General features: G+C 44.2%; 4 protein-coding genes and 1 long non-coding RNA gene across 12 annotated transcripts in view; 1 reads left to right on the forward strand and 4 right to left on the reverse strand.

Moving 5' to 3' along the window:
• Window positions 1-390: 390 nt before the first annotated feature.
• Window positions 391-11,148, reverse strand: LOC115125022 (complement C1s subcomponent-like). Its single transcript, XM_029654526.2, has 11 exons — window positions 11,043-11,148; window positions 8,944-9,142; window positions 8,164-8,344; window positions 7,893-8,018; window positions 7,169-7,362; window positions 6,529-6,679; window positions 5,549-5,664; window positions 5,297-5,363; window positions 2,385-2,516; window positions 2,102-2,176; window positions 391-1,539 (listed from the first exon to the last, which is right to left on the reverse strand). The coding sequence occupies exons 1-11, from the start codon at window positions 11,054-11,056 to the stop codon at window positions 707-709; spliced, it is 2,088 nt and encodes a 695-aa protein (XP_029510386.2). The 5' UTR covers window positions 11,057-11,148; the 3' UTR covers window positions 391-706.
• LOC115125025 (uncharacterized) lies at window positions 2,810-5,290 on the reverse strand. Its single transcript, XR_003862891.2, has 2 exons — window positions 4,972-5,290; window positions 2,810-4,665 (listed from the first exon to the last, which is right to left on the reverse strand). It is a non-coding gene; the product is annotated as an uncharacterized LOC115125025 (long non-coding RNA).
• A 540-nt stretch (window positions 11,149-11,688) lies between the features above and the next one.
• Window positions 11,689-18,759, forward strand: LOC115125024 (tumor necrosis factor receptor superfamily member 5-like). The gene is made up of 8 exons (XM_065027881.1): window positions 11,689-12,181; window positions 12,704-12,829; window positions 13,708-13,854; window positions 14,292-14,385; window positions 14,557-14,633; window positions 14,994-15,107; window positions 17,451-17,588; window positions 18,337-18,759. The coding sequence occupies exons 1-8, from the start codon at window positions 12,100-12,102 to the stop codon at window positions 18,516-18,518; spliced, it is 960 nt and encodes a 319-aa protein (XP_064883953.1). The 5' UTR covers window positions 11,689-12,099; the 3' UTR covers window positions 18,519-18,759.
• A 688-nt stretch (window positions 18,760-19,447) lies between these two features.
• LOC135559455 (retinol-binding protein 1-like) lies at window positions 19,448-22,629 on the reverse strand. Of its 2 annotated transcripts, XM_065027883.1 has the most exons (5): window positions 22,165-22,629; window positions 21,827-21,886; window positions 21,468-21,652; window positions 20,902-21,003; window positions 19,448-19,871 (listed from the first exon to the last, which is right to left on the reverse strand). In XM_065027883.1, the coding sequence occupies exons 2-5, from the start codon at window positions 21,846-21,848 to the stop codon at window positions 19,818-19,820; spliced, it is 363 nt and encodes a 120-aa protein (XP_064883955.1). In that variant the 5' UTR covers window positions 21,849-21,886; window positions 22,165-22,629; the 3' UTR covers window positions 19,448-19,817. The 2 variants fall into 2 exon arrangements, with proteins under 2 accessions (XP_064883955.1, XP_064883954.1); XM_065027882.1 differs by lacking the exon at window positions 21,827-21,886 and having other exon boundaries at window positions 22,165-22,611.
• Window positions 22,630-23,208: 579 nt separating this feature from the next.
• LOC115125830 (tyrosine-protein phosphatase non-receptor type 6-like) overlaps window positions 23,209-27,089 on the reverse strand; it is a 61,509-nt gene continuing 57,628 nt past the window's right edge. For all 7 annotated transcript variants that reach the window (XM_065027875.1, XM_065027874.1, XM_065027873.1 and 4 more), the window contains one exon: window positions 23,209-23,533. In XM_065027875.1, coding sequence (XP_064883947.1) covers window positions 23,431-23,533 — 103 coding nt within the window. In that variant the 3' untranslated portion in view covers window positions 23,209-23,430. The remainder of the gene's footprint in view (window positions 23,534-27,089) is intronic.

The raw sequence follows: 27,089 nt of genomic DNA on the forward strand, positions 1-27,089 counted from the left end.
AGTATACTATTATTTTTACTGCTGCTCTTTAATTACTTGTTACTTTTATCTCTTATTCTTATCCATATTTTTTGAAACTGCACTGTTGGTTAGGGGCTCGTAAGTAAGTATTTCACTGTAAGGTCTACATCTGTTTTATTTGGTGCATGTGATAATACAATTTGATTTGATTTGAAAACAGGCTACAAAAAACAGCTAGACAGGAAGGGCTCAAAACAGCCCTGAGTGATGGGTCGCCACTGCAAATACAAATACAGAAACCGAGCCTAAAACTACAGAGAGCGAGCAATGCAGACGTAGAGGCACAGTAGAAATGGGGGAGGAGGAGGAGTGAAAATAGTGTATCAACATTTAATTGAGAGTTTGATTGAAGACAAACATTCAGACGAGTTTTATGAATCATATTTTTATTTGGGTTTGTCAATCAGGGTTACATTGTGAAGCATTATTCACAACAACGAATAAAAGGCACAGCAACATGTTTGGTGATTTTGCCACAGAGTAGAGATTTTACTCAGACATGACAGGATGGTATTGCCTGTATACTGAAGTTACATTTAACACTGAACTAAAAGAACACAAGTCATTTATAGAACCAGACTGGTTTTATAAAAAGTAAAAGTACTGGAAATAATTAGCATACAATTATGATTATGGAGGTTCAGTGTTGACTAGTATGTTTTACTCTTCTTAGTCTGTACTGTTTTTACCCCTGCTCTTCTCTCTCTATTGTCATCTTGATCCAGTCTAAGTAATTCTCCACTTTGGTGTAGTAACCCTTTTTAGATTCCTTTCCCAGTTCACAAAGGGAACCCCAGGACACAATGCCTCTCAGATGATATGGCCCTCTGTTATCCTTGTTCCCTGATCCCAGCTTAGGGAGAAATAATGGACCCCCACTATCCCCCTTGCAGCTATCTAACCCATCACCCCCTGCACAGAACATGTTCTCAGTGAAAACCATTTGCTTGTTAATAGACAACAAAGGTGTTTCCTCACAATTAATTTGGGGGTATCTTCCCACAGATGCGTAAAGCAAGAATTTGCTTTTAGCCATAATGCTGGTTTTATCTTTATTCTCTGTCCCACCCCACCCTGAAACAGTGCCATGCTGAAACTCTTTGAATCCTCCATCAGCCTCAGGCAGGCATATGGGGAGAACATTGGGCCCTAACTTCACCCTGGAAGACATTCTGATGAGAGCTATATCGTTGTCGTAGTTAGTGCGTTCATTACCAGGTATGCCCTTTTTGTAGTCAGGGTGAATGATAATCTTCTCCGTTACCATGACAACCACATCAGGATCAGTTTCTTGTGCTTTTTGCCCATCTATCAGCCCCCCGAAAAATGTAAGCTTGCTTTCTTCGTAGCCATCCACTACATGAGCTGCTGTGATGGCCCACCGGTCATTGATCAGGGATGCTCCTCCTCTTTTGGGATGTTTAGTGAGAAGCTGCCAGGGTATCTCTCCCATCTTCGCCGGTTTGCCCCCCAAAATTCTTCCAAAGCTGGAAATATCTGTTTCTGTCTTCCCACACACTAGAAGATAGACAATCCAGAACACTGGATCATTAATAGTGTAACAGCAGTTATACTGTACTGTCATCCGCCCAGTGTTAGGGAAGCTACTGTGAAAATATAGTTTACCAAGCTACGAATTACTTCTCACTGGAAGAAGGTAAGCTACACTAAAGTTACCCTTAGTTTACTTAACTAAAGTTACTTTGAAAAGTAATTCACTACATAAAAACAACTTAGTGGAAAATGATCATAACTAAATGTGAAATGTCATAAACTACAAATTGCAAGAAAAGCTTACTCTGGAGTCATGTTAACAGAGTGTGTAATCAAGCCCAAGTTTCAAGTGAGAATTAGGCAGGTCTAAAAATGTTTTTTACTAAAAAAAGTAGTGTGTATTTCCAGTAGTTAGCTACACAGCTACATGGTAAAAACAAGTAATTAACTACTGTAAACACTATCAAGATTTGAATTTAGTTAAACTACCACCAAGCTACTGCAAAATGTAGTTAAACTACTAGTTGAACTACATATAGTTCATTACTCCACAACACTGCGTTGATAAATGATAGTGAGGCCATACCTTCCATGCACTTTGGTAACTGTTCTTGGCCCTTGACCGATGTCCACGTACCACTGGCATCACAGATGTACTTCTCTGAAGGAGCAGAAGGGAGGTAAGAGCAGGTAGGGTAGATAGTGATGGCACGTGGAGTGGACTCAGAAAGCATAGGGCAGGTATACTGAAGATACTGTATAGAAATGATCAGGGAAGGAGGGATGGAAGAAAGGAGGAGATTTACATAGAAGGTTGAAGAAAAAGATAACAGCTGCAGTTGTAGGTAAATAAGACTGTATGGACTAACCGTCTCCCTCCAGTGTGTAGTATTTAGATTCACACTTGAACCGGACCTCATCATGAAACAGAGTGCTTGGATCCTTGTCCACCAGTTGAAGGGCCTCATCACTAGACGTGTCTGGTTCTCCACAATCCACAGCTAGAGTGAACCAGACATATAGAGCAAACCCACGTTTCTGACACAAACTCCAAAACAAATTGCTTTAAAAGATAAAATAGCGTTATGAAAATGCAAAGGTCCTAGACCTGGTTTCCCAGAGCCTTCATAGCGTTAAGATCATTGTTAGAACCATCGTAAGATGAATCTGTAGAAGCTGATCTGTTTCTCAGAACTTTCATTCGTAACGTTGTTCTTAAAAACCATTGCACATCTGCAAGTGATCCAGACCACTGGTAGAGCAGCCAAAGTGCATCGTTAGATGTTTTTTGACCTTCCGAGTCAATTTATTCACAGAACATCTCCGCTACACATAGAATCAAGATGTTTAGGCTAGGTACTGTATGTATATATAGGTACAACATGACATGCATGCATTTATGTCAGATGGTTTCTGTGTCTGCTATACACATATAGACGTACAGAAGAAGGGTAATTCGATCATTTTCGATCCAAATATTTTGTAAAGATAAGCATTATATTGTTAGATTATAGGAGTAACTCTGGTAGACCTGAAACAGTCTTCCTCACCTCGAGTTCAACTGTAGGAGCCAGTTGAAACCCCGGGGTGCACTGCCTTCAAATCATAGGCCTGCAGTAGCTAAAGCTTAATGATAGCCACACCATACCAAACCACAAACGTTTCTAAACTTTATTAGGGTAATATCAAGCCATTGTTTATTTGGAAACTACAAGTAGAGGAGCGAATGTAAACCAAGGGGAAAATTGCACCACCCTCCCCTGTGCCTCCCCCCCAAAAAACACATATTTTGGACCACCCCTCCCCCAAGTAAATTTCGACCTGTCCCTTGGCGAACGTGTATGGAAACACTCTTAAAAAGTTGTCTCGTAAATAATGATGCAACTGGTACGATCATCGTAATGCTTACTTTACATCGCAACTGGGAAACGAGGCACAGGGTATTATTACTCAAAGCAAGATCCGCAAGAATGTTCCTACATATTCTGAGTTCTTAAGGATGATCAACATGGATGCTATTTATTCATTCTTGAATTGTAGAGCTAAATGCTGTCCATTGACTTTGTTATTTAAAAAAAAAAGTCCTTATACTACAAAATATGTGTATGCATTTTAGAAACTACTGTGGGCTAACGAATTGGCTCGTCTTACTGGTGATGTAGAGGTGTAGTGACATGTTTTGGTGATTCAGAGATATCTATCTATTCTTTTTTTAATGCTAAACAGTGAACAAAAGTATTTTCCTATATTGCATAGATACATTAAACAAAGAAGGCAAGTAAAATATGTTTATTTTACTAGTGTAATGTGTGTTTTAGCACCTTGAAAATCACTATACTAAAAATGCTGGGTTGTTTGGATGACCCAACTGCTGGGTTGCAAGCATTGGGTCACTTAGTTTGGTTGTTTTCATTCAAAAGAGCTAGGTTTGATTGTTAATGCTGGGTTATTGATGCTGGGTTATTGAGATGTGATATGACTCAGTGGGTGGGTTAATCAAAGTGATCCGGCAAGCTCGTGAATGAGGATTGTTGCAGCTGTGTAACAAGTTTACCAGACAGACGTTGCTCAGTGGAATTACTTTTGACAGACAAACGGGCAAAACTGACCAAAGACGGTGACTGGTTATCATAATTACGTATTATCTCAGTCATTGACAATTTTGGATAATCTTATTTAGAATGAGTCTAACGGGTTCGGTAGGTATTGCGGCTTTGAGGTCACGGTTTGGTTTCTCGACAGCAGAATAATTCAATGACAACAGTTACCGTAGTAAATGATTGTTTATTTAAGGAAATACTAAGTGTTAGTAATCCTGATTCCATATATGACCATGAGTCATATAATGCCTGATGAGAGCACCATTAAGAATGTCAACACTTTGTATTTTCTTAAATGAAATCACGATTTTGCTCATCAACAACAAAGCTAAAATAAAGTGCAATATGTCGGAGCTTGTTTTTTTCGAGTTCCCAGTTATCTTGAACACACTGAAGTTGGAAGTCGGAGATTTCCCAGTTCCCCGTTGTTTTGAACATGTCATAAGTAGCCCTGGTGGTCCATCCATCTGTAGTAGGTGCAACACAGGATGCATTGGCCAATTCATTGCCAACTTCAGCTTTAGTTTGCTTATATAGAGCAACCTGTTTGCTGAAATGGGTATGAGAGGGCAAAGTTTGTTATGAGGCTTGAGCACTTTCTCAAGGTGATGAAACCCACTATTCTTCTCAACCCCGGAGAGTGGGCGCATATCCACGGCTATAAACATACCACAGGAGGTTGGTGGCACCTTAATTGGAGAGGACAGGCTAGTGGTAATGGCTGAAGCGGAATAAATGGAATTGTATCAAATACATCAAACACATGATTTCCATGTGGTTGATGTCAATTCCATTTGCTCCGTTCCAGCCATTATTATGAGCCGTCCTCCACTCAGCAGCCTCCACTGAAACATACCTATCGCTTCTGTCATTTCTTTGGCCCAGTCAGAATCAGCTGTGAAGGGCTGCTTGAATGTAGAGGGGAGACGAAGTTCAACATAACTAGTTCCTGGCTGCCCTTCACAAAAGGAAAGCTTGAAATGCGGCAAGTTCATTTTTTCTAAAAATCCCATGTCCAAATGTCCCCTTAATTCAAGAATGACCCTCATACCTATATCCATACTTAACTTTTGATATTTTTCTACACCAGAACATTTTGCATTACATCTATCAAGAGTGTTAATCGCTGGCTATATTAATCCTGTGAAATACAATTGTAGAGATGGTCTCATCTCACTCACGTTCACAGCGGTACACAGGACTCCACTCGCCTGTCCTCTGGCATGTCGACTCATACTCTTTGTCACCCTTTAAAGAGAGAACACATGTATCCTGTAGTGTACAATCTATTATATCATGTCTTTGAGAACATTCAAATTGTCAAAATGTATTCAGTTCGTCTACAGCACCAAACTAAGCTCTTGGTTGAGTATGAAAGCTAACTGAACCCTTTTACTGCCACTTGTGAACTTACAGTACCGTAGCCTACTCACTGTGTTCAGAACACTGCCTAGGTCACAGGTCACCGTGACTGTGTCACCTTGGTGATATTCAGGTTGCTGTGGGGCCAGGGTGGAGTTGGAGGTCACAATCCCTCGGCAGGTCTTTGCTGCAAGGAAGTCATGACTTTATTTTGATCCATTATACAGTGCCTTCAGAAAGGATTCAACCCCCTTGACTTTTTCCACATTTTGTTGTGTTACAGCAAGAATTTAAAATGGATTACATTTAGATTTCGTGTCACTAATCTACACCCAATATTCCATAATGTGGAATTTTGTTTTTAGAAAATACAAATAAAAAAATTAAAATGAAAAGCTGAAATGTCTTGAGTCAATAAGTATTCAACCTCTTTGTTATGGCAAGTCCAAATAAGTTCAGGAGTTAAAAATGTGCTTACAAATACACATAATAAGTTGCCTGGACTCACTTTGTGTGCAGTAATAGCGGTCGACTACCCCATCTCTGTACCCCACACATACAATTCAATTGGCTGTAAAATATATGGCAACACTTGAAAATGGCTGTCTAACAATGATCAACAACCAACCTGACAGAGATTGGAGAATTTAATAAAGAACGATTGGCAAATATTGTTTAATCCAGGTGTGCAAAGCTCTTAGAGATGTACCCACATTTTTCTTCAAATGACAATTAAATCCATTTTAATTTCACTTTGTAACAAAATGATAAATGTTTTAAGTCAAGGGGGTTGAATAGTTTCCGAAGGCACTGTACAGGGTGGTCCCTTGTAGCTCAGGTGGTAGAGCTTGGCGCTTCCATACGTGAAACGTGTGCATGACTGTAGGTCACTTAGAATAAAAGCGTCTGCTAAAGGGTATGTATGTTACATGATTTAATCCAGGAATGTGCTTTTTTTATGTATAAAAGTTGTCCTTTTTCAGTTATCGTGTGCATATTATTTCAAGGATTCATATAATGAGTCGTTTCCTAAAAGCGTACATGACCCTACTTGTGGTTCTGTAGTGGATAGTGAAGCCATTGTTGGAGCCCTGTCCGTCAGAGTGGAAGAGAATGCGGGCGTGGTGTGACCCAGTGCGGAGGGGAGGGGGGGGAGGCACACGGCCACAGAATGGCCCCTGAGTCCCAGAGGAAGTCTCAACCTGAAAACAACAGAATATGATGTATGAAGAAAATATGTTGTCCCAGGAAAACGGGATATGTACTGTATCAGGAATACTGTAAGAGTACAAGGTGAGAGGGGGACATTGTTGTTGAAGCATATTCAGTGACATTGAAATGTAGTTGATTGGTTTAATGTTCTCCTATTCGCTGTGAAGGTGACGGCCACTTCCGCTACCAGATGCCTTTTATGACGTTTTTACTCTAGACCATTGCGCTACGTTTGTGTGCATTGAAAACGTTTGAAAAACTACAAGGCTGAGGGGGTAGTCACTTCCTGGTTACTTTCACAGCGTATGTCAGGTGCAAATCTTGTTAGAGGGATTGGTCACCTTCATGGGAGGGTGCACAGCATAATGTAGGAATTTCACAGAACTTACACATTGTAATAGTGAGAATCAGCAGAGTTTTTCTTGACCACATGACCTAAGAAAAACTCTAGGCCCTATTTATAGGCTACAGCTACTCACCATGAGTGTGTCCACACACTGTCCGTCTGGCCCCTGCTCCACATCAAAGTCCCCAGTGAAGTGTAGAAGCAGCTCCAGGTTGTCCTCTACTGACAGGATGTAGGAGCAGTGGGCATGCTCAGCATACGGGCCGGGCCAAGAGGGACTGGATATCACACCACGCAGCGAGCCGGACAGGTCCTCAGTGCAACTCACTGTGGTAGAGACGTATGATCAATAACATGACCCTCAAGGTCATCATCATCATTATTATCAAAGAGGGATGGTGTTGTATCATGAAGTAGCTGTACGAGCAACAAGTAGCAACGCCATCGCATCTTTGTCGTTATTAACACAATTTGCAACATCACCATCATAATACTTCATTCTTCATCATTCTCTCTTTGTTTTCATTTCCCCTTAGTGCTCCTCCTTCTTGCTCTCCTCTGTTCATTCTCTTTCACTTCCTCTTTCCCTGTCCCTTCCCATCTCTCCGTCTCGCTCTCTCAATTCAAAGGGCTTTATTGCCAAAGCAAGTGAAGTAGATAATAAACAAAAGTGAAATAAATAATCAAAATGAACAGTAAACATTACACTCATAGATGTTCCAAAAGAATAAAGACATTACAAATGTCATGTTATGTATATATACAGTTTTCTCTCGCTCTCTTGTCTGTCTCTCCTTTTCTTTCTCTCTCTCGCCTGGTCTCTCTCTCCCTCTCTCCCTCGTCTCTCCCCTCTATACCTGTGCAGGTGTGTCCGTCTGTGTCCAGGTGGTAACCAAGGCGACAGGAGCAGAGGTATCCTCCAATGTAGTTGTGGCAGAACTGGGTACATCCGTTATCTGGGTCCTCCTCACACTCATCAAAGTCTGTTAGAAGACAACATGTGTGTGACTAAGGTTCATTGGTCACATGAGTAATGCAACAACAACAAACAACAAAAATACAATTTCATCATATAGTCTAAGAGAAATACAGCAATGCTTTATGAAACAATCCCTTTCTCCTCCTCACCTTGCAGCATGTAGAACCCTCTGAAGCCAGTGTGTCTCTTGGTGTTGGAGTAGTCAGAGCGGAACGAGAGAGAGAGGCAGCCCTCCACAGAGGAAAGGAGTGAGGGATTGACGGTAGAATCAAGGTCCTCAAACGACATTTCACCACATTGAAGGGCTATCTGCTTTCCATCTGCAAAGATCTAACAGAAGGATGAGAGGAGAGAGAACTTTTGTCCCATCTTTAACACATGGACACCTTAGGATTTCTAATTGTGACATCTAATATCCCTCCCATTCCCACCCCAATAACAGTAATAATAGACAACATTTTGCCATATCTTAAAGTGTGTTCGATTACAGTGAAAGTGTCATCCTTGAGTCAGTGACACCTGACTTTAACCAATGGATTGTTCATGCTATGTATTGGCCAATCAGAGGATTTGAAGCTACCAGTCGGCCATAATTGCACTCCCCAGAAGAAGCAGTCCTCCATATGAATGAATAGAATTCTACGGTGTTTCAAGGACAAAATGTATTTAATGTATTTAAGTATGCTTTAAGGATTTTTTTTATTTTTTATGTTTAGTTCACATAATATAATTTAAAAGTATGCATTAAGTTGACTGCAATAGAATAAGCATGGCAAAAACAAATGTAGAAAATAATAAATGCATTTCTATAGCTTCCAAAACATTTTTTACACTGGTGGGGGAGTGCCAAGATGGAGGCTTCAAAACAGCACCTCCTATCAGTCATATAGTGTATATATAAATAATAACTTTTAACCCTTCACACTGACCTCCAGGGCGTCGTTCTCGCAGCCGTGACTGTCCTCCATGTCCAGGTGTGTCAGCCTGAGGGCGAGGGTGTGGCCGTGAGGGGCACACCTGCTCCAGTTCAGACTGGCATCAGGTGGGTAACCACGGGGATAGCTTGGAGACTCCACCCACCCCGAGAGCATCGACATGGCACAGAGGGGCAGGAGGAACAGACCGAGGCTGGGGGAGGATGAAAACAGAAAGAGAGAGGGGAGGATGAAGACAGAAAGAGAGAGAGAGGGGGGAGAGGACAAAGACAGATAGAGAGAGGGGGAGAGGACGAAGACAGAGAGAGAGAGGGGGGAGGACAAAGACAGAAAGAGAGAGAGGGGGAGAGGACAAAGACAGAGAGAGAGAGGGGGGAGAGGACGAAGACAGAGAGAGAGAGGGGGGAGAGGACAAAGACAGAGAGAGAGAGGGGGGAGAGGACAAAGACAGAAAGAGAGAGGGGGAGAGGATGAAGACAGAGAGAGAGAGAGGGGAGTGGACAAAGACAGAGAGAGAGAGGGGGAGAGGACAAAGACAGAAAGAGAGAGGGGGAGAGGATGAAGACAGAGAGAGAGAGAGAGGGAAAGGACAAAGACAGAGAGAGAGGGGGAGAGGACAAAGACAGAAAGAGAGAGGGGGAGAGGATGAAGACAGAGAGAGAGAGAGGGGAGTGGACGAAGACAGAGAGAGAGAGGGGGAGAGGACAAAGACAGAAAGAGAGAGGGGGGAGAGGATGAAGACAGAGAGAGAGAGAGAGGGAAAGGACAAAGACAGAGAGAGAGGGGGAGAGGACAAAGACAGAAAGAGAGAGGGGGGAGAGGATGAAGACAGAGAGAGAGAGAGGGGGAGAGGACAAAGACAGAAAGAGAGAGGGGGAGAGGATGAAGACAGAGAGAGAGAGAGGGGGAGTGGACAAAGACAGAGAGAGAGAGGGGGGAGAGGACAAAGACAGAAAGAGAGAGGGGGAGAGGATGAAGACAGAGAGAGAGAGAGAGAGGAAAGGACAAAGACAGAGAGAGGGGGGAGAGGACAAAGACAGAAAGAGAGAGGGGGAGAGGATGAAGACAGAGAGAGAGAGGGGGATGAGAGAAAGAGAGACGAAGACAGAAAGAGAGAGGGGAGAGAGGACAAAGACAGAAAGAGAGAGGGGGAGAGGACAAAGACAGAGAGAGAGAGAGAGAGAGAGGGGGGAGAGGACAAAGCCAGAGAGAGAGAGGGGGGGAGGACGAAGACAGAGAGAGAGAAAGGGGGGGAGAGGACGAAGACAGAAAGAGAGAGAGGGGAGAGGACAAAGACAGAGAGAGGGGGGAGGGGACAAAGACAGAGAGAGAGGGGGGGGGGGGACAAAGACACAGAGAGAGAGAGGGGAGGGGACAAAGACAGAGAGAGGGGGAGGACGAAGACAGAGAGAGAGAGGGGGAAGAGGACGAAGACAGATAGAGAGAGGGGGAAGAGGACGAAGACAGATAGAGAGAGGGGGGAGAGGATGAAGACAGATAGAGAGAGAGAGGGGGAGAGGGGGGGATGAAGACAGATAGAGAGGGGGAATAAAGGCAGATAGAGAGGGGGATGAAGACAGATGGGGGAGAAGGGAGAGAAAAGAGAAAGCAAGAGAGAGAGAGAAAGAGACGGGGTCAAAAAGGGGGAGAGATACAGAGAGAAAGATGGGACAAAGTCAAAGAGGAGAACAAGAAGATTAACAAAGAGACACCGAGAGAGAAGGAAAGTATGAAGAAAAAGAGAGAATCAATAATGTAAACAAATAGACAGAAACAATCAGACAAACAGAAAGAATAAGGGTGAGAAATGCATGTGAATATCAGTTCAGACTTACAGTACATATATTATAATATTAGCCCTCATTAACAAATGCAGGGTTCATTTCACACAATCACATCCATTGAGGAAGAAGAAAATTACACCACATATCCCAAGAAGGAAACTAAATCACGATCGTTGCATAAGGTCGTCACTTAAAATGTGTTGCTTGTTTAAATAAATATCAGTGCTGTATAAATGCAGGAAGATGAGCTTACATATTATATTTGTGTTTATTCTGTTTGATAAGAAATTCTGAAAAATCATTACATACCTCACTCCTAGCATGGTGAGAAGTGATCACTTCTGCCTCAGCAAATAAACACTCACTGTCTTTCTCTTTCCTTGCTATTTCACTTGAACTCTCTCCCTCTAACCCCTCCCACTGGGCACAGACGTCAATTCAACGTCTATTCAACGTTGAGAGAGAGAACTTTACTGTTCATTTTTGATTGTTTATTTCACTTTTGTTTATGATCTTTTCCACTTGCTTTGGCAATGTAAAAATGTTTTCCATGCCAAAAAAAACTTTGAATTGAATTGACAGAGAAAGGGAGAGTGCATAGAGAGTGAGGGAGAGAGAGAGAGAGTCAGGGATATATATTTCTGTCTTCATCTACTCATCATATAAACACATCTCTCAGATCAGCAGCATTACAACACTATCAGGACAAAGGTTCAGCAAATGAATAAAGGGAGAGAGAGTGACGGGTGGTCAGGGGAAGTATCTTATTGTGTTGGTGTGTATTGTGTGCCACATCTGGACATACTGATCTGGAGACAGTGCCAAAAGCAGCCTCTAGAATCCTCCTCTCTACAACTAGTTTACACGGTCCAGAACAGTGCACCTCGTGCCAGAGAGGGAGGGCAGGAAGGAAAGGGAGGAGAGAGAGACGCACAGGGCAGATGAGGGGCATCGGGGCTTTCCGCTCTGGAGGACAAGCGAGGGGGAAAGGGAGGAGAGAGAGACGCACAGGGCAGATGAGGGGCATCGGGGCTTTCCGCTCTGGAGGACAAACGAGGGGGAAAGAGGTGGGTGAGAGAGGAGAGGAAGCAGCTCTATATTCTCACTGAGAGGACGGAGGACACAGCGGAGGAGAAGACAAAGAGTGAGTGATACTTCAGCGGAAGAAGAAGAAGTCAAAGTCAGAAATAGTGATAGAGAACGAGGAGAGAGAGCTAGAGACAGAGAGGCGGAGTGTGAAAGGATATACATTCAACTGAGACCAGTGGATCAACAACATTAATGATGAAAGAGAATTACTGAAAAACACAAACTTTATGGTAGAGTCAACATTTTAACAAAGAGACTATCATCAAATGGACTAGAGATGGCTGTATTGGAATGCAAAACTGAGGAATACCTTCATGATGCTTCTGGGGTGGAAATGTGCTGTGAGCGTTGTCGTAAAGGTCAGTGACTACTGGTGTGTTTCTGTTGTCGTAAAGGTCAGTGACTACTGGTGTGTTTCTGTTGTCGTAAAGGTCAGTGACTACTGGTGTGTTTCTGTTGTTCAGATGGCTGTTGGAGCAAGATGTCTGAAAGACCAGCGTTATACATGTGCCACATATACATATTATACTATATTATCAAATGATGAACTGCAGTATAGAGGGGAAAACACCAGTCCCTTTATCTCCACAACACTACATGAGCACACAGGAGGCTGCTGGGGGGAGGACGGCTCATAATAACGGCTGGAGTGGCACGAATGGAATGGCATCAAACACATGGAAAACGTTTGTTTGATGTTGTTGAAACCATTCCACTCATTCTGCTCCAGCCATTACCACGAGCCCGTCCTCCCCAATTAAGATGCCACCAACCTCCTGTGATGAACATGTTACTATGGACAGTATAATACTGTGGCCTATATGTGGGGGTATGGATGATCACATTTCTCTGTCATTCTCTCATTCCCAACCTCACTCCAGGACAGTATGTTCGCACCGACTGTGGCAAGTCTACAAAAACAGAGTGTGGAACCTGTCAACGTGAATACTACACTGCTGAATTAAACTCCTTGAAAAAATGTCTACCCTGTAGGCTCTGCCATTCCAGTAAGTCCCCCCTCCTTCCTCCCTCTGTCACTTCCTCCTCCTTATTCTGACAGTTCTACTCATTGTTCTCCTATCTACTTAAAATCATTAATTTTTGATCCGACTCATCCTCTCTCACTCCCTCTCTCTCTCTCTCTCTCTCTCTCTCTCCTCTATCTCTTTCTCTCCCCCACCCTGCCCTCTCTCTCACTCCCTCTCTCTCTCCCCCACCCTGCTCTCTCTCTCACTCCCTCTCTCTCTCCCCCACCCTGCTCTCTCTCTCACTCCCTCTCTCCCTCACCCACCCTGCTCTCTCTCTCTCTCTCTCTCTCCTCTCTCTCCTGCTCTCTCTCTCTCCCCTCCCCCTCACCCACCCTGCTCCTCTCTCTCTCTCTCTCTCTCTCCCTCCCCTCTCTCCCCCACCCTGCCCTCTCTCTCCCTCTATCTCCCTCTCTCTCCCCACCCTGCTCTCTCTCTCACTCCTCTCTCTCTCCCCCCCACCCTGCTCTCTCTCTCACTCCCTCTCCCCCTCACCCACCCTGCTCTCTCTCTCTCTCTCTCTCTCACTCCCTCTCTCTCTCCCCCACCATGCTCTCTCTCACTCACTCACTCTCTCTCTCTCTCTCTCTCTCTCTCTCTCTCTATCTCTCTCTCTCCCCCACCCTGCCCTCTCTCTCCCTCTCTCTCCCCCACCCTCTCTCTCTCTCTCCCCCTCTCTCTCTCCCCACCCTGCTCTCTCTCTCTCTCTCTCTCTCCCCCACCCCTCTCTCTCTCTCCACTCTCCCCTCTCTCCCCCACCATGCTCTCTCTCTCTCTCTCTCTCTCTCTCTCTCTCTCTCATCCTCTCTCCCACTCGTTCTCTCCCTTCTCTTCTCTCCGTCTCCCTCTCGCTCTCTCAGGCAGTAACCAGAAGGTATTGAGGGAGTGTGAAGCCAGTAGTGACAGGCAATGTGTGTGTAAGACAGGTTACTACTGTACAGACAATGGATGTGAACACTGCCTACCCGTGACCCTGTGCCCTCTGGGTTTAGGGGTCGTGAATCAAGGTGAGAACTGCCTCCTCACCTCTACCCCACAGGAGGTTGGTGGCACCTTAATTAGGGAGGACATGCTCGTGATAATGGCTGCAGCAGAGTCAGGGGAATGATGGTTTGATGCCATTCCATTTGCTACGTTCCAGACATTATTAAGGGCTGTTCTCCCCTCAGCAGCCTCCTCACCTCTACACCCTGTTCTAATATGACAGACCATTGCCCCTGATGAGCTGATCATGAGTTGGAGATACTAAGGCTTGTATTGAAAAGACACCTGACAAGAAATCAGAGTCTGTAGTCTAATAAGATGCACTCAGGGTCAATGTTTAAACCACTGTGGGCCTTTGTCAGTACAAAACATCTTATTACTGTGCTTGTATAATCTGCTGGATGTATGTACTTTACTTTGAGCAGCTGACATGTCTGACACTTGTTCCTAAACTCTCCAGCCAACCCCCAGAATGACACAGTCTGTGCCCCATGCCAACCTGGGACCTATAACAGCGTCAACGATGCCATCACACATTGCCAATCACACACCAGGTCAGAACCCTTCACACTAAGTGGCTCTGATTTTTATCGAACGTCAACTCAGTAGGTGCATTTGGTTGGCACGAAACGTTTGACATTTTTCTACAATTGTGGGACAGTGGGGTTAACTGTGGGGTTAATCCTTTCTCTGTTTCACACACATCACTTTCTTTCCTCTCTCAGGTGTGGGGACCTCGGGAGGGAGGTGAAAAGTGCTGGGACTGAGACTACCGATGCTGTGTGTGGTGCCTTCATATCTCGTAGGTCTAATAGCATCTCCTTTTATTGCACAGTAGTATAGAATATATAGAAAACTAGATGGTATATAAATAGCATTTTACCAATATTTCTTCAACCTCCCCTCTTCTCTCTTCATTGAATGATTTGACATACGTAATGTACATCTAATACTGTAAACAAGATTAGAGCACATTGCATTCTCCCTCAGAAATGGTTCAGATAGAGCCTCATATAGATTTGCTGGATGTTAGGATCAATCAAAACAAACCTCTCTCTCTTTTTCTGTCCCTCTCCCTCTGTCACTCACTCGCTCTCTCTCTTTGTCCCACTGTCTCTCTTCCCTGTCTCTCTCCGTCTCACCCCCTCCCCCTGTCCCTCAGGGTGTCACTGGATACTACCTACCAGTCTGTGGGCGGGACTAGTGGTGACCTCACTCCTCATCATAATCTTGATCTACATCTATTGGAGGGCCAAGGATCAATCATACATGCCAGGTGTGTATATCATCACTGCCAACACCCAAATAGTGTGTATTTGTTCACTCCTCCTCGTGGATTTGATGTAAGCATTGGCTAGAGGGAGTTGCCACCATATTCCAGGGACTCTCTTTGTACTGTAGAACAAGTTGTAGGTATTTACCAAGACATTACAATGAAACATTTGAATAAGACAGAAAAATAGGGTTGTTGGTCAGGAGCGATGTAGGTGTGGCAGGGTCACGTGAGACCCCTTGTCTGGGTACCTGGTAGGCCACGGTAGGATGGACATGGATTAGCCAAAGCCCAGGGCATCAGGAAAGGTGGACACTCTTTACAGCACAGCAGGGTGTGGCGCCAAGGGGGGAGCGGAAGGAGATGCCACGGCAACAGCGTCACTGAGGCTCCATTTGGGAAGCGTGTGACAACTCCAAAGCAACTGCCAGCTGATGCTTTGTGTCCAGTGCGGTTGGGAGTTAGACGAGGGTCTTGACTGGTCCACAGTGGTGACATTACAGGTTCAGTAGATATGGGTAGCTAGGGGAAGAGGTGGTGTAATGCTGCGCCATTTCCCACAATGGCGCTTGTTTATGTTGGTAGCCCAAAGACGTGATGAATGGAGACGAAGTCATGCTGTCCTGTCTGGTTGATGGGTGACCAACCACTCCTACACTGCCTATAGTGGAAATCTGTCTCTGCCGTGGTAGATGGAAATCTGCTGCAGTGCACCTGGTAAACATCCTCCAACTTGAAGGATCGTGAAAAATAAGCTAAGGAACCTAGGTAGGTCATTGGTTGGATAGATGTCACCATGAGTACTTGCAAATGACAGACAGTGCCAAAGTTCACCTATTTATTGGGGACTTGTGATTGGGCATGGTGAAGTTGGATTTGTGGGGTTCTGCAACAAAGGAGAGACATCATGAGCAGGTTGCAGAACATACAAGGTGATATGGATAAACCTATTAAACCAATACATCTGAAATGAGGAAATAGGAAACAAACTTACTCTTAAAAGACACAACTGGGGGGGACTGAGAAATGTCTTGACATGCTTTGAATACAAACAAGAAGTGTGAACGAGCCTATCAGGGCAGTTCTGATCATTACTGACAGGTGTGTGATTGCATGAGCGAGTCAACAGGTGAAATCAACTTGCTTGATCAAGTCCACCTCAGCTGTATGCTACTCCACTCTGAGGGCTGTTGTACATACATCATTATAACCTATTAACAACTTTGGGAGTCATTCAAAAATGTGATAGTTAGGCCTACTAACTGTTAAGTAAATGCTATTTTCATCTCTGTGTGATTTCCCAGCCAGCAGATTTCAGATCATGTACATTTTACCCGGTGACAGATGTTGAGGCAGTGAGAACTCTTAGTGTGTCTTATGCATCACATTGTAAAAGTATTGGGTGTCAAGGTGCTAGATGTAATTTGGATTGAATGAAAGGAAACAAGGTCATTGCTTTTCACTGTCAGACGTAGGAACTCGCCACTTCCTCTAGAGATGAATCAGATCAAAGACCATATGAGTTATAGTGAAGCTCGCATGCATCGCTCATGTTTATGCTCGATCAGGGGCTGAGTGCACAGCACATCAACCAATATGAGTCCAAGTGCAGATACTGTAAAAGTCACAGGAGCTTATATAAGGGGGGACACTAGACACCACTGCTATTGGCTTCTGGTTATAACATTTATGTTTCAGCCTAGTATCTCAAACAAACAGATGTTTGTTAAGAAACGACTGAGCATAAAATTGGAAGTTGAGAGAACATTGTAGGCACATAGAGGATATCCGTGATCTCAAACTCATATCCGCTTTTTGAAAAATCTGGTTTGAAATGTTATTTCTAAGGGTTATTTGACATTGATATTTCGATCATATATATATATTTAATTCAAATCAAACTAAATGTAGGTTCCACTGAATACATAACCAGTTAGACAACCTTGTGAAGGTAGAAATAAGAACAACTGCCTCCAGATTCCATGTACATCTACTCATTATCGGTGAGGAAACTATAGTAGGTATGAAACAAGCTTCTACTGTAGCTTCTTGAGTTTCTGAGACTTGGGGACAAAACCACATCCTGTTCTATGTTGAGCATCCTGTTCACGGTTATTGGAAAACCACATGACACATTTCACAGCCAGCTAACTCATAGCAAGAAAGCGTTGGGTAAAGTACAGTGGCGTCACCGGTTGACACATTTGGTGACTGTCCTTTTTATCAATGCTTCACCAGTGGCGGTTGGACTTACCCACAATAACAAGTCAGATAAGATACAACTCGCATATGAATGTTGATAGTGCTACTCAGTGATCTCATGTCTGTCTGCCTGTCTGTCTGTAGCCAACTCCAGTGGTCCTGGAATTCCTGTAGAGCCTGCACCTCCTTCCTTCGCACCAGCTGAGCTCAAGTTCCCCTCAGAGTGCAACAGCCATTGGAGCCTGGACCAGAAAGCCACTGAGCCACTCTTCATCAACACAGGTGAAAGTCCCTCAGTGGTAGTTGGAATAGTTCACCACAATTACAAATGTCCCTCCTCTGGTGCACAAGAAAGGAGGTATTCAGTACACCCAGAGAGTAGGTTGGGTTTGTTTACTGAGCTACAGGTTAGCATTAGCATTATAGAGTGCAGAACAATATGAGTGATGGGACCCTGGATACCATGGTTTAAGGGCTCGATTTAGCGTTATAGAGCGATTTAAATTTAAAGGCAATGTTTCCCTAAATGCTGTATATGTCGGCTCAATTGGAATTTACCTTTCAATTTCAAGCACGTAATTCAGCGCCATAGAGCTGAACTTCGGCAATATACATTTTGATGAACTAACCCTTTAAATCATCTCCTGCCAAATCGCATCACCAAAAACACACTGTTTCCATGTAGAGTAGCTATTTGTGATAAACCTTCATTAGTCTATATTACACCATATCCATCACTCATAGTAGTTCTGCAGCTTCCCAATGATCAATAATGTGATGACTCTCCCCACTTAGAATGGATCAGATGTAATGTAATCTAAACTGAGGCTGCCCATATAATCAACCATCGGGATGAGCTATTCTCCATTTGCAAGAGCCTAAATCAAATCATTAAAATACAGATGTATTGTTACCTCTATGGACATGAGATGGGGCCTGTGTAGGCTTCATGAATGATAAATGCTGTACTACGTGAGGTTGGAGGAGGGTTATTGTTGTGTGCTCATACTATTTCCCTTGTGTATCCCAGCTGTTATTCAGCTAAACGGCTATACGTCAGACTGTGAAGTTGAGGCCGATGGCGCCACCATAACAATGACAACATCAGAGCAATTCAGCCAATCGGATCACAGTAATGGAATGAGAGGAAATTACATCAGACCCTCCCGCTACCTATCAGAGCCACAGGAAGATGAGTGGCCAGGGACTTAATTCTGATTTTCAACTAAAAAATTTTTTTTTTAATTACATTGTTCAATGAATAAGACCTACAAGGGAAAAACAGCAGATTCCTTTACAGTTCCTGGATACAATCCCTTTTTTAAAGTCGTATCTCTGCAATGTAAATATACTGAACTATAAACATCCAATGAACATTCTTTGTTTCTTAGGTCATTGAAAAAAACTGTTGGGTAGGGTTTAAATAAAGTATAACCACTGAGGTCAAATGTCATCATTGCTTCTGTATTTTACTTTTTTATAAGGAACTTTCAAAGCCCCCGGCAGCTGGACATTCCCCAATGACGACCTGTTGTTGTCAGTTACTTGATATGAACATCAAAGTGGTGGAAAAGAGATTGATGAAGTAGATGTATATAGATATATATTCATTTTAACATCACAGCATCTGTTCAATGATGTTTTAACCACAGCATTGAAAATTCTGTCAAAACAGTTGACGCTTTAGCAAAGTGCAGAATCTAAAATGTAGACAACACCCGAGTGGACACCAATTAATTGTTTGCTGCCCCCTGTAGGATAGGAGTAGCAGCAGCTATCATACTTCAAACTGCTTTACCCTGCCCTCTAGTGTTATCAGCTAGCATTTACAGCTAAATCAGTTGCGGACTGCGTTCGCACAGGCAGCCCAAGTCTGATATTGTTTTCCATCAGTCTTTTGACCAATAACATCAGATCTTTCCACATCAGATGTTTTTCAGAGCTGATCGGATTGGTCAAAAGACCAATTTGTTAAAAAAACAAAAACAGAATTGGGCTGCCTGTGTAAACACAGCCCTTTAGGCACAGACCAAGGGTAAGCCCCAAATCCTAACCAATGGGAGTGAAAAGCGCTGAACTGACTTTCGATCACAGCGTACACATAAATACCCATTGAAGGGAAGAGTTAGAACAGTACCATAAAGAGGCAACATCTGTATTTGTAGTGTGGAGCATCAGGTGGTATATTTGGACACAGAACAGCCACATTCAACACAAAAGGGAACATTCAATGGCATTGTGAACTATCGTAGTGATATATGAGAAAACACATTGGGAATGTTTACACAGTTCACAGTACCATGACAACATTAAAAAACTGATCATTGACAATCTTTCCCACAGTGAAATAGCACACTAATTAAAAATATCTTAAATGTTGTCCATTAAGTAATGGTTTTAAAACAATGATGATCATATTTGTATAACTTTGGCACTTATATACCAAGTCCTAGACTTTTCTAATGAGAATCATGAATGTTGAGTTGATGAACGGGATCCTTCCCAGTGGTTTCAGTCTGCCTTCTTGAAGAGTTGCCTGGCAACCACATCTCCAACTCTCATCTCCTAGAGGGCAAAAAAAAGGACAGGTTGAGAAGAGGGTGGAGAAAGAGAAAAGAGGGAGGGGTTTGGGTGGGTGAGTGTGAGAGTGAGTGAGTGCGTGGGTGGGTGAGTGAGTGTGAGAGTGAGTGCCTGCTTGGGAAAAGATCCTTAATGGACTCAGTCACAATAAAAACGCTGTGCTCTTTTCTCTCCGGACTCTGTAATCCTTATCACCCCCCCCCCCACACACACGTACTTCCCCGCTCTCAATCCCACTCCCCCTCGCGCCCCTCCCTCCACTTCTTTTTGTGTTACTCACCAAATCCACCCTTTACTGCCTGATCCCCAGTGGTATTTATTTCCAAACTTCTCTTTCGGATTTGAACAAAATATCAATGAGGTATTGTTTTCTATTAGAAGCATTTGGGAGCTGTTGAACAAAACAATGCTGATTGTTTGAAATCGTAATCAGCATTTGCATGTAATCACAAGCAAAAACAGATTGCCCAACTAAAGTCCATCTGAAGCACAAAAGTCCATCTGAAGCACAGGCCTAAACAGAAGCTTGTGATTCTCCTCCCAATCCCTTCACTATGAAGAGTCTTGTTGAAGTCTGTATTTAGCTCATTAAAATGGTAACGAACAATAACCTTTCCTTATTCTTCCTGTTCATTCCTTCACCCTGAAGAGTTAAGTATTTTCCTGTTTCTTTCTCCTTTTTCGGGCCCCACACATTTCTTTCCCATGTACAAGCAACACATAAGGAGGCTGGAGGGCCATACACCCCCTCTTTTTTTAGAAGGACCTCATTTGTTCTCTCACAAACACACGCTTGGACACGTGCACGCATACAACTTAAGCAGTGAATAACTTCCATTACCAAATCTGATTTGCGTATCCCCCACTTTCAAAATGGTATATCAATCCCAGCATCTTCTTTCCTCCCAAATCTTTCCTGCTTTCCTCCCTTGCTCTGGCCTTGTGTTCACCTCTATTCCTATTCCCTTCCCATCTTTATCCCTCTCTGTTAATCCATCCCTCCCTCCATTCTCACCAGGTGTAGCTTGTCTCCCTCCAGCCAGTGTGTCCATCCTCTTCCCTCCTTCTCTCCTCTCTGAACACACACCAGCTTATCACCCTCCCAGTCCACTGTGGTCTAAAAACAGAGAAAAACTGAGCTAACACACACCAGCTTATCACCCACCCAGCCCACTGTGGTCTAAAAACAGGGTTAACACACACACACACACACACACACTTGTACCACTCTCAGTTTGGCGCAGTCTGAAAACAAGCAACAGGGGATGGTTATGACAGGAAAACAACAGGAGGTACACACACACAACAAAATAGCACCACACACACACACACACACACACACACACACCTGGACAATAGTCTATTCACCCAAACAAAGCAAAGTAGTATGACAAGTACACCTATATGAAGTCAATTAGAGAGAATTTTTACAAGTCTGAACAAGCCATGAAACAGACAAACATAAGGGAAAACATCACCAGATAACAGAAATACATTTATCCACTGTATTTACAAACAGCACATGATGAAGAACAGAGACCACCCACCCAACCATACATGTAGAACTGTAAACACACACACCTGACAGACTCGTCCATCCACAGGTCCCAGGTCCTCGGTGAAGACCTGACCCAGTTTGAAATCCATATCAAAGTCCTTAAAGGTGGTGAGTGTGCGGATCTTCATACTGCCCGTGGCCGGGTCGTGGACTATCTGTTTAGTGGGCTTCAACATACACACTATCTTCCGCAGGGCAAAATTAATATCTGACAGAGAGAGAGAGGGAGAGAATTAATCAACCAAACATAACACCTTGCCATTCTAGTAATGAGGTTGTGTATCTGAGGCAACATCTCTGACCTACAGCTGTGTCTGTCCTTTCACATGTCCTGTTAATGTTTCCAGATATCACACAGGCACAGACAGAGGCACACACACACCCCTGTCTGTGTCCAGGGTCATTTACAGGCTAAGGCGCCATGATGATCTATCACTCGGCTCTGGGAATGGAGACGGCAAACCTTTCGATGAGTCACTACCCCTCAAATGAATCTCAAAGCAGTAGGCAAACAAAGGGAAAAAAATATGTTAATTTCAGTCAAATCGAATGAATGAATCGTGTTAAATTAAAATGAAAGGAGGCACGTTGCAGAGGTACAGTAAGCTCTTAAAACGTGTCATTTTACAACTACACGAATTGGACACTTTTTAACAATAACGCATTTGTAGCTAATATATGTGGTAACAGACAAAGACATTACGATTCATATAATCTTACCCAAAGCTGCTAGGTAGTTCTCGAAGTTATCTTGAGACACCATGTGAAATGTTCCTGTGTAATTTGGTTTAGACATCTTTTAGCCTTTAGTTTTGCAGAGGAACTCAACAAAGAAAACTGTAACCCACAGTGTTGCCTCTTCTCTACAGATACTCTCTTTCTCTTCTCTTTTCACTGCTCTCACCACTACCGCATTGTTTGATAATAATAACACTTATGCAACCTGTGAGCTAACCTTCTGTCTGCTAGTGTCAGTCGGAAGGTATGAGGCTTTACGCAAAACTGCAACTCGATAAAGGAATGATTGAACTGCTGGAATGTTTTAGAGCGGCGGTTGTATCCACAATGACTGTCCTTTGCTACCTTCACTCCTTCTATTCCCGGGTATCGATTCCCTAATGCAAACGTTGCACAACGGAAAGCGTAAACTCCTCCCTACGGAGCTTTATGCAAACAGATTTTGTTCCACTAATCCTCTTCCTAAAATGGGAACTGGGTAGGTATGTGCTCTTTCCGCGTTAATTAAACGCTATTCTTTCCATCTCTATTCACAATTGCTTTATTGGCATGGGAAACATATGCTTACATTGCCAAAACGTGAAAAATATTCAACAAAAGTGAAATAAGCAATCAGAAATGAACAGTAAACATTACACACACAAAAGAGTTCAAAGTTTCTCTCGCTCTCCTTCACTATCGCTGTTTGGAGAGCAGACTGTGTTCTGTACCACATACAGAGAAGAGGGAGGCGGGGGAAAGTTCATTCATCTCGCTCAAAGTTTTCATCTCACTCCGGGCATTCACTTGGGGTCGTCGGCGACTCTGGGGGAGCCCAGTGATGTTGCCAATGTTAGTCTATAAACATAATAGCTCATTATAGAGATATGTCTTATCCAAAACTTTCATTGGAATGACAGAGTGGCTGTGTGTCCCCGCTGTGCTAGATCCCGTGGTCATGGCATTTTATTATATTAATTGCAGAATATTCTATAGGTTTTGCATCCATGGATACAATACACTTGTGATGAAGAAAGAAATGAATGCTTATTACTCTGAGCTTTTATTGTCAGCAAACATTTAAAACCATTACCATTTGCATGGGTGCAGAATGGTTCACGGCTATCAGTACTTTGCTTTATAATCTCAATTATATCACAGACATCAACTTTATCACTTGATATCAAAAAACACTAAGATAAATCTTTTAAAATAAAAATGTAATATCAAATTCAATATTAAATCATCAGGATACAGCTCTCTCATCCTCTATCTTTTTCTCACAGAGCCACTCTTCTTCTCCTCTGACTTCTGCTTCTTCACATCTTTCTTTCCTTTGGCTAGGTTTTCATACAATTCCCGTTCCTTGTTTCTAAAAGAGAGACAGTACAAGAGAGAGGACATAATGTTAGAAACCTAGCGCTTCAAATAGCTGAGAGAGAAAAAAATGTAGGCTTCTTTGTGTGTAAGAAAAGGAGCATTCTTTAGATCTTCAGTTAGTAGTAGCCTACCAAACACTACCCCCCTACCCAGACCGTACCAAACACTACCCCGACCCTACCCAACACTACCCTGACCCTATCCTAACCCTACCAAACACTACCCCGACCCTACCCAACACTACCCTGACCCTATCCTGACCGTACCAAACACTACCCTGACCTTATCCTAACACCTACCAAACACTACCCTGAGCATATCATATCCCTACCAAACACTACCCTGACCCTATCCTAACCTTACCAAACACTACCCTGACCATATCCTAACCCTACCAAACACTACACTGACCCTATCCTAACCCTACCAAACACTACCCTGACCCTATCCTAACCCTACCAAACACTACCCTGACCCTATCCTAACCCTACCAAACACGACCCTGACCCTACCCTAACCCTACCAAACACTACACTGACACTACCAAACAGTACCCTGACCCTACCAAACACTACCCTGACCCTATCCTATCCTAACCCTACCAAACACTACCCTGACAGTACCCTGACCCTACCAAACACTACCCGGACCTTATCCTAACCCTACCAAACACTACTATCCTAACCCTACCAAACACTACCCCCGACCCTACCCAACACTGACCCTATCCTGACCGTACCAAACACTACCCTGACCTTATCCTAACACCTACCAAACACTACCCTGACCATATCCCTGACCCTACCTAACACCTACCAAACACTACACTGACCCTACTAACCCTACCAAACAGACCCTACCCACTGACCCTACCAAACACTACCCTGACCCTATCCTATCCTAACCCTACCAAACACTACCCTGACAGTACCCTGACCCTACCAAACACTACCCGGACCTTATCCTAACCCTACCAAACAGTACCGCGACCCTACCAAACACTACCCTGACAGTACCCTGACCCTAACAAACACTACCCTGACAGTACCTTGACCCTACCAAACACTACCCTGACCCTACCAAACACTACCCTGACAATACCCTGACCGTAACAAACACTACCCTGACAGTACCAAACACTACCCTGGCCATACCAAACACTACCCTAACAGTACCCTGACCCTACCAAACACTACACTGACACTACCCCGACCGTACCAAACACTACCCTGTCAGTACCCTGACCTTACCCAACAGTACCCTGGCCATACCAAAAACTACCCTGACAGTACCCTGACCTTACCAAACACTACCCTGACACTACCCTGACCCTACCAAACAGTACCCTGACCGTACCAAACACTGCCCTGACAGTACCCTAACACTACCCTGACCCTAACAAACAGTGCCCTGACAGTACCCTGACCATACCAAACACTAGCCTGACAGTACCAAACACTACCCTGACATTACCATGACCCTACCAAACACTACCCTGACACTACCCTGACCCTACCAAACATTACCCTGACAGTACCAAACACTACCCTGACACTACCCTGACCGTACCAAACACTACTCTGACAGTACCCTGACCTTACCAAACACTACCCTAACAGTACCCTGGCCATACCAAACACTACCCTAACAGTACCTGACAGTACCCTGACAGTACCAAACACTACCCTGACACTACCCTGACCGTACCAAACACTACCCTGACAGTACCCTGACCTTACCAAACACTACCCTAACAGTACCCTGGCCATACCAAACACTACCCTAACAGTACCCTGACCTTACCTAACAGTACCCTGGCCATACCAAACACTACCCTGACAGTACCCTGACCCTACCAAACACTACCCTGACACTACCCCGACAGTACCCTGACCCTACCAAACACTACCCTGACAGTACCAAACAGTACCCTGAGAGTACCAAACACTACCCTGACCGTAAAACACTACCTGACAGTACCCTGACCGTACCAAACACTACCCTGACCCTAACAAACAGTGTCCTGACAGTACCCTGACAGTACCAAACACTACCCTGACAGTACCCTTACCCTACCAAATAGTACTCTGACAGTACCCTGACCGTACAAACACTACCCTGACAGTACCCTGACCCTACCAAATAGTACTCTGACAGTACCCTGACCGTATCCTGACCCTACCAAACACTACCCTGACACTACCATGACCCTAACAAACAGTGCCCTGACAGTACCCTGACCCTACCAAACACTACCCTGACAGTTCCAAACACTACCTGATACTACCCTGACCATACCAAACACTACCCTGACCGTACCAAACACTACCCTGTCAGTACCCTGACCTTACCTAACAGTACCCTGACAGTACCCTGACCCAAACAGTGACAGTACCCTGACCCTACCAAACACTACCCTGACACTACCTGACCCTACCAAACACTACCCTGGCCGCTTCCAAACACTACCCCTGAAACAAACAGTGCCCTGACAGTACCCTAACAAACATTACCCTGACAGTACCAAACACTACCCTGACAGTACCTGACCATACCAAACATTACCCTGACCCTACCAAACACTACCCTGACAGTACCAAACACTACCCTGACACTACCCTGACCGTACCAAACACTACCCTGACACTACCCTGACACTACCCTGACAGTACCCTGACCGTACCAAACACTACCCTGACACTACCCTGACCGTGCCAAACACTACCCTGTCAGTACCCTGGCCATACCAAACACTACCCTGACAGTACCCTAACCCTACCAAACACTACCCTGTCCGTGCCAAACACTACCCTGTCAGTACCCTGACCCTACCAGACACTACCCTGACAGTACCCTGACCCTACCAGACACTACCCTGACACTACCCTGACAGTACCCTGACCCTACCAAACAGTACCCTGACAGTACCCTGACCCTACCAAACACTACCCTGACAGTACCCTAACACTACCCTGACCCTAACAACCAGTGCCGTGACAGTACCCTGACCATACCAAACACTACCCTGACCCTACCAAACACTACCCTGACAGTACCAAACACTACCCTGACATTACCCTGACCCTACCAAACATTACCCTGACCGTACCAAACACTACCCTGTCAGTACCCTGACCTTACCTAAAAGTAACCTGGCCATACCAAACACTACCCTGACAGTACCTACCCTACCAGACACTATCCTGACACTACCCTGACAGTACCCTGACCCTACAAAACAGTACCCTGACAGTACCCTGACCCTACCAAACACTACCCTGACAGTACCCTGACCGCACTGACCCTACCAAACACTGCCCTGACAGTACCCTAACACTACCCTGACCCTAACAAACAGTGCCGTGACAGTACCCTGACCATACCAAACACTAGCCTGACAGTACCAAACACTACCCTGACATTACCCTGACCCTACCAAACACTACCCTGACACTACCCTGACCCTACCAAACATTACCCTGACAGTACCAAACACTACCCTGACACTACCCTGACCGTACCAAACACTACTCTGACAGTAGCCTGAC

The sequence above is a fragment of the Oncorhynchus nerka genome, linkage group LG14, assembly GCF_034236695.1.
Source record: "Oncorhynchus nerka isolate Pitt River linkage group LG14, Oner_Uvic_2.0, whole genome shotgun sequence".
NCBI classification, from domain to species: domain Eukaryota; kingdom Metazoa; phylum Chordata; class Actinopteri; order Salmoniformes; family Salmonidae; genus Oncorhynchus; species Oncorhynchus nerka.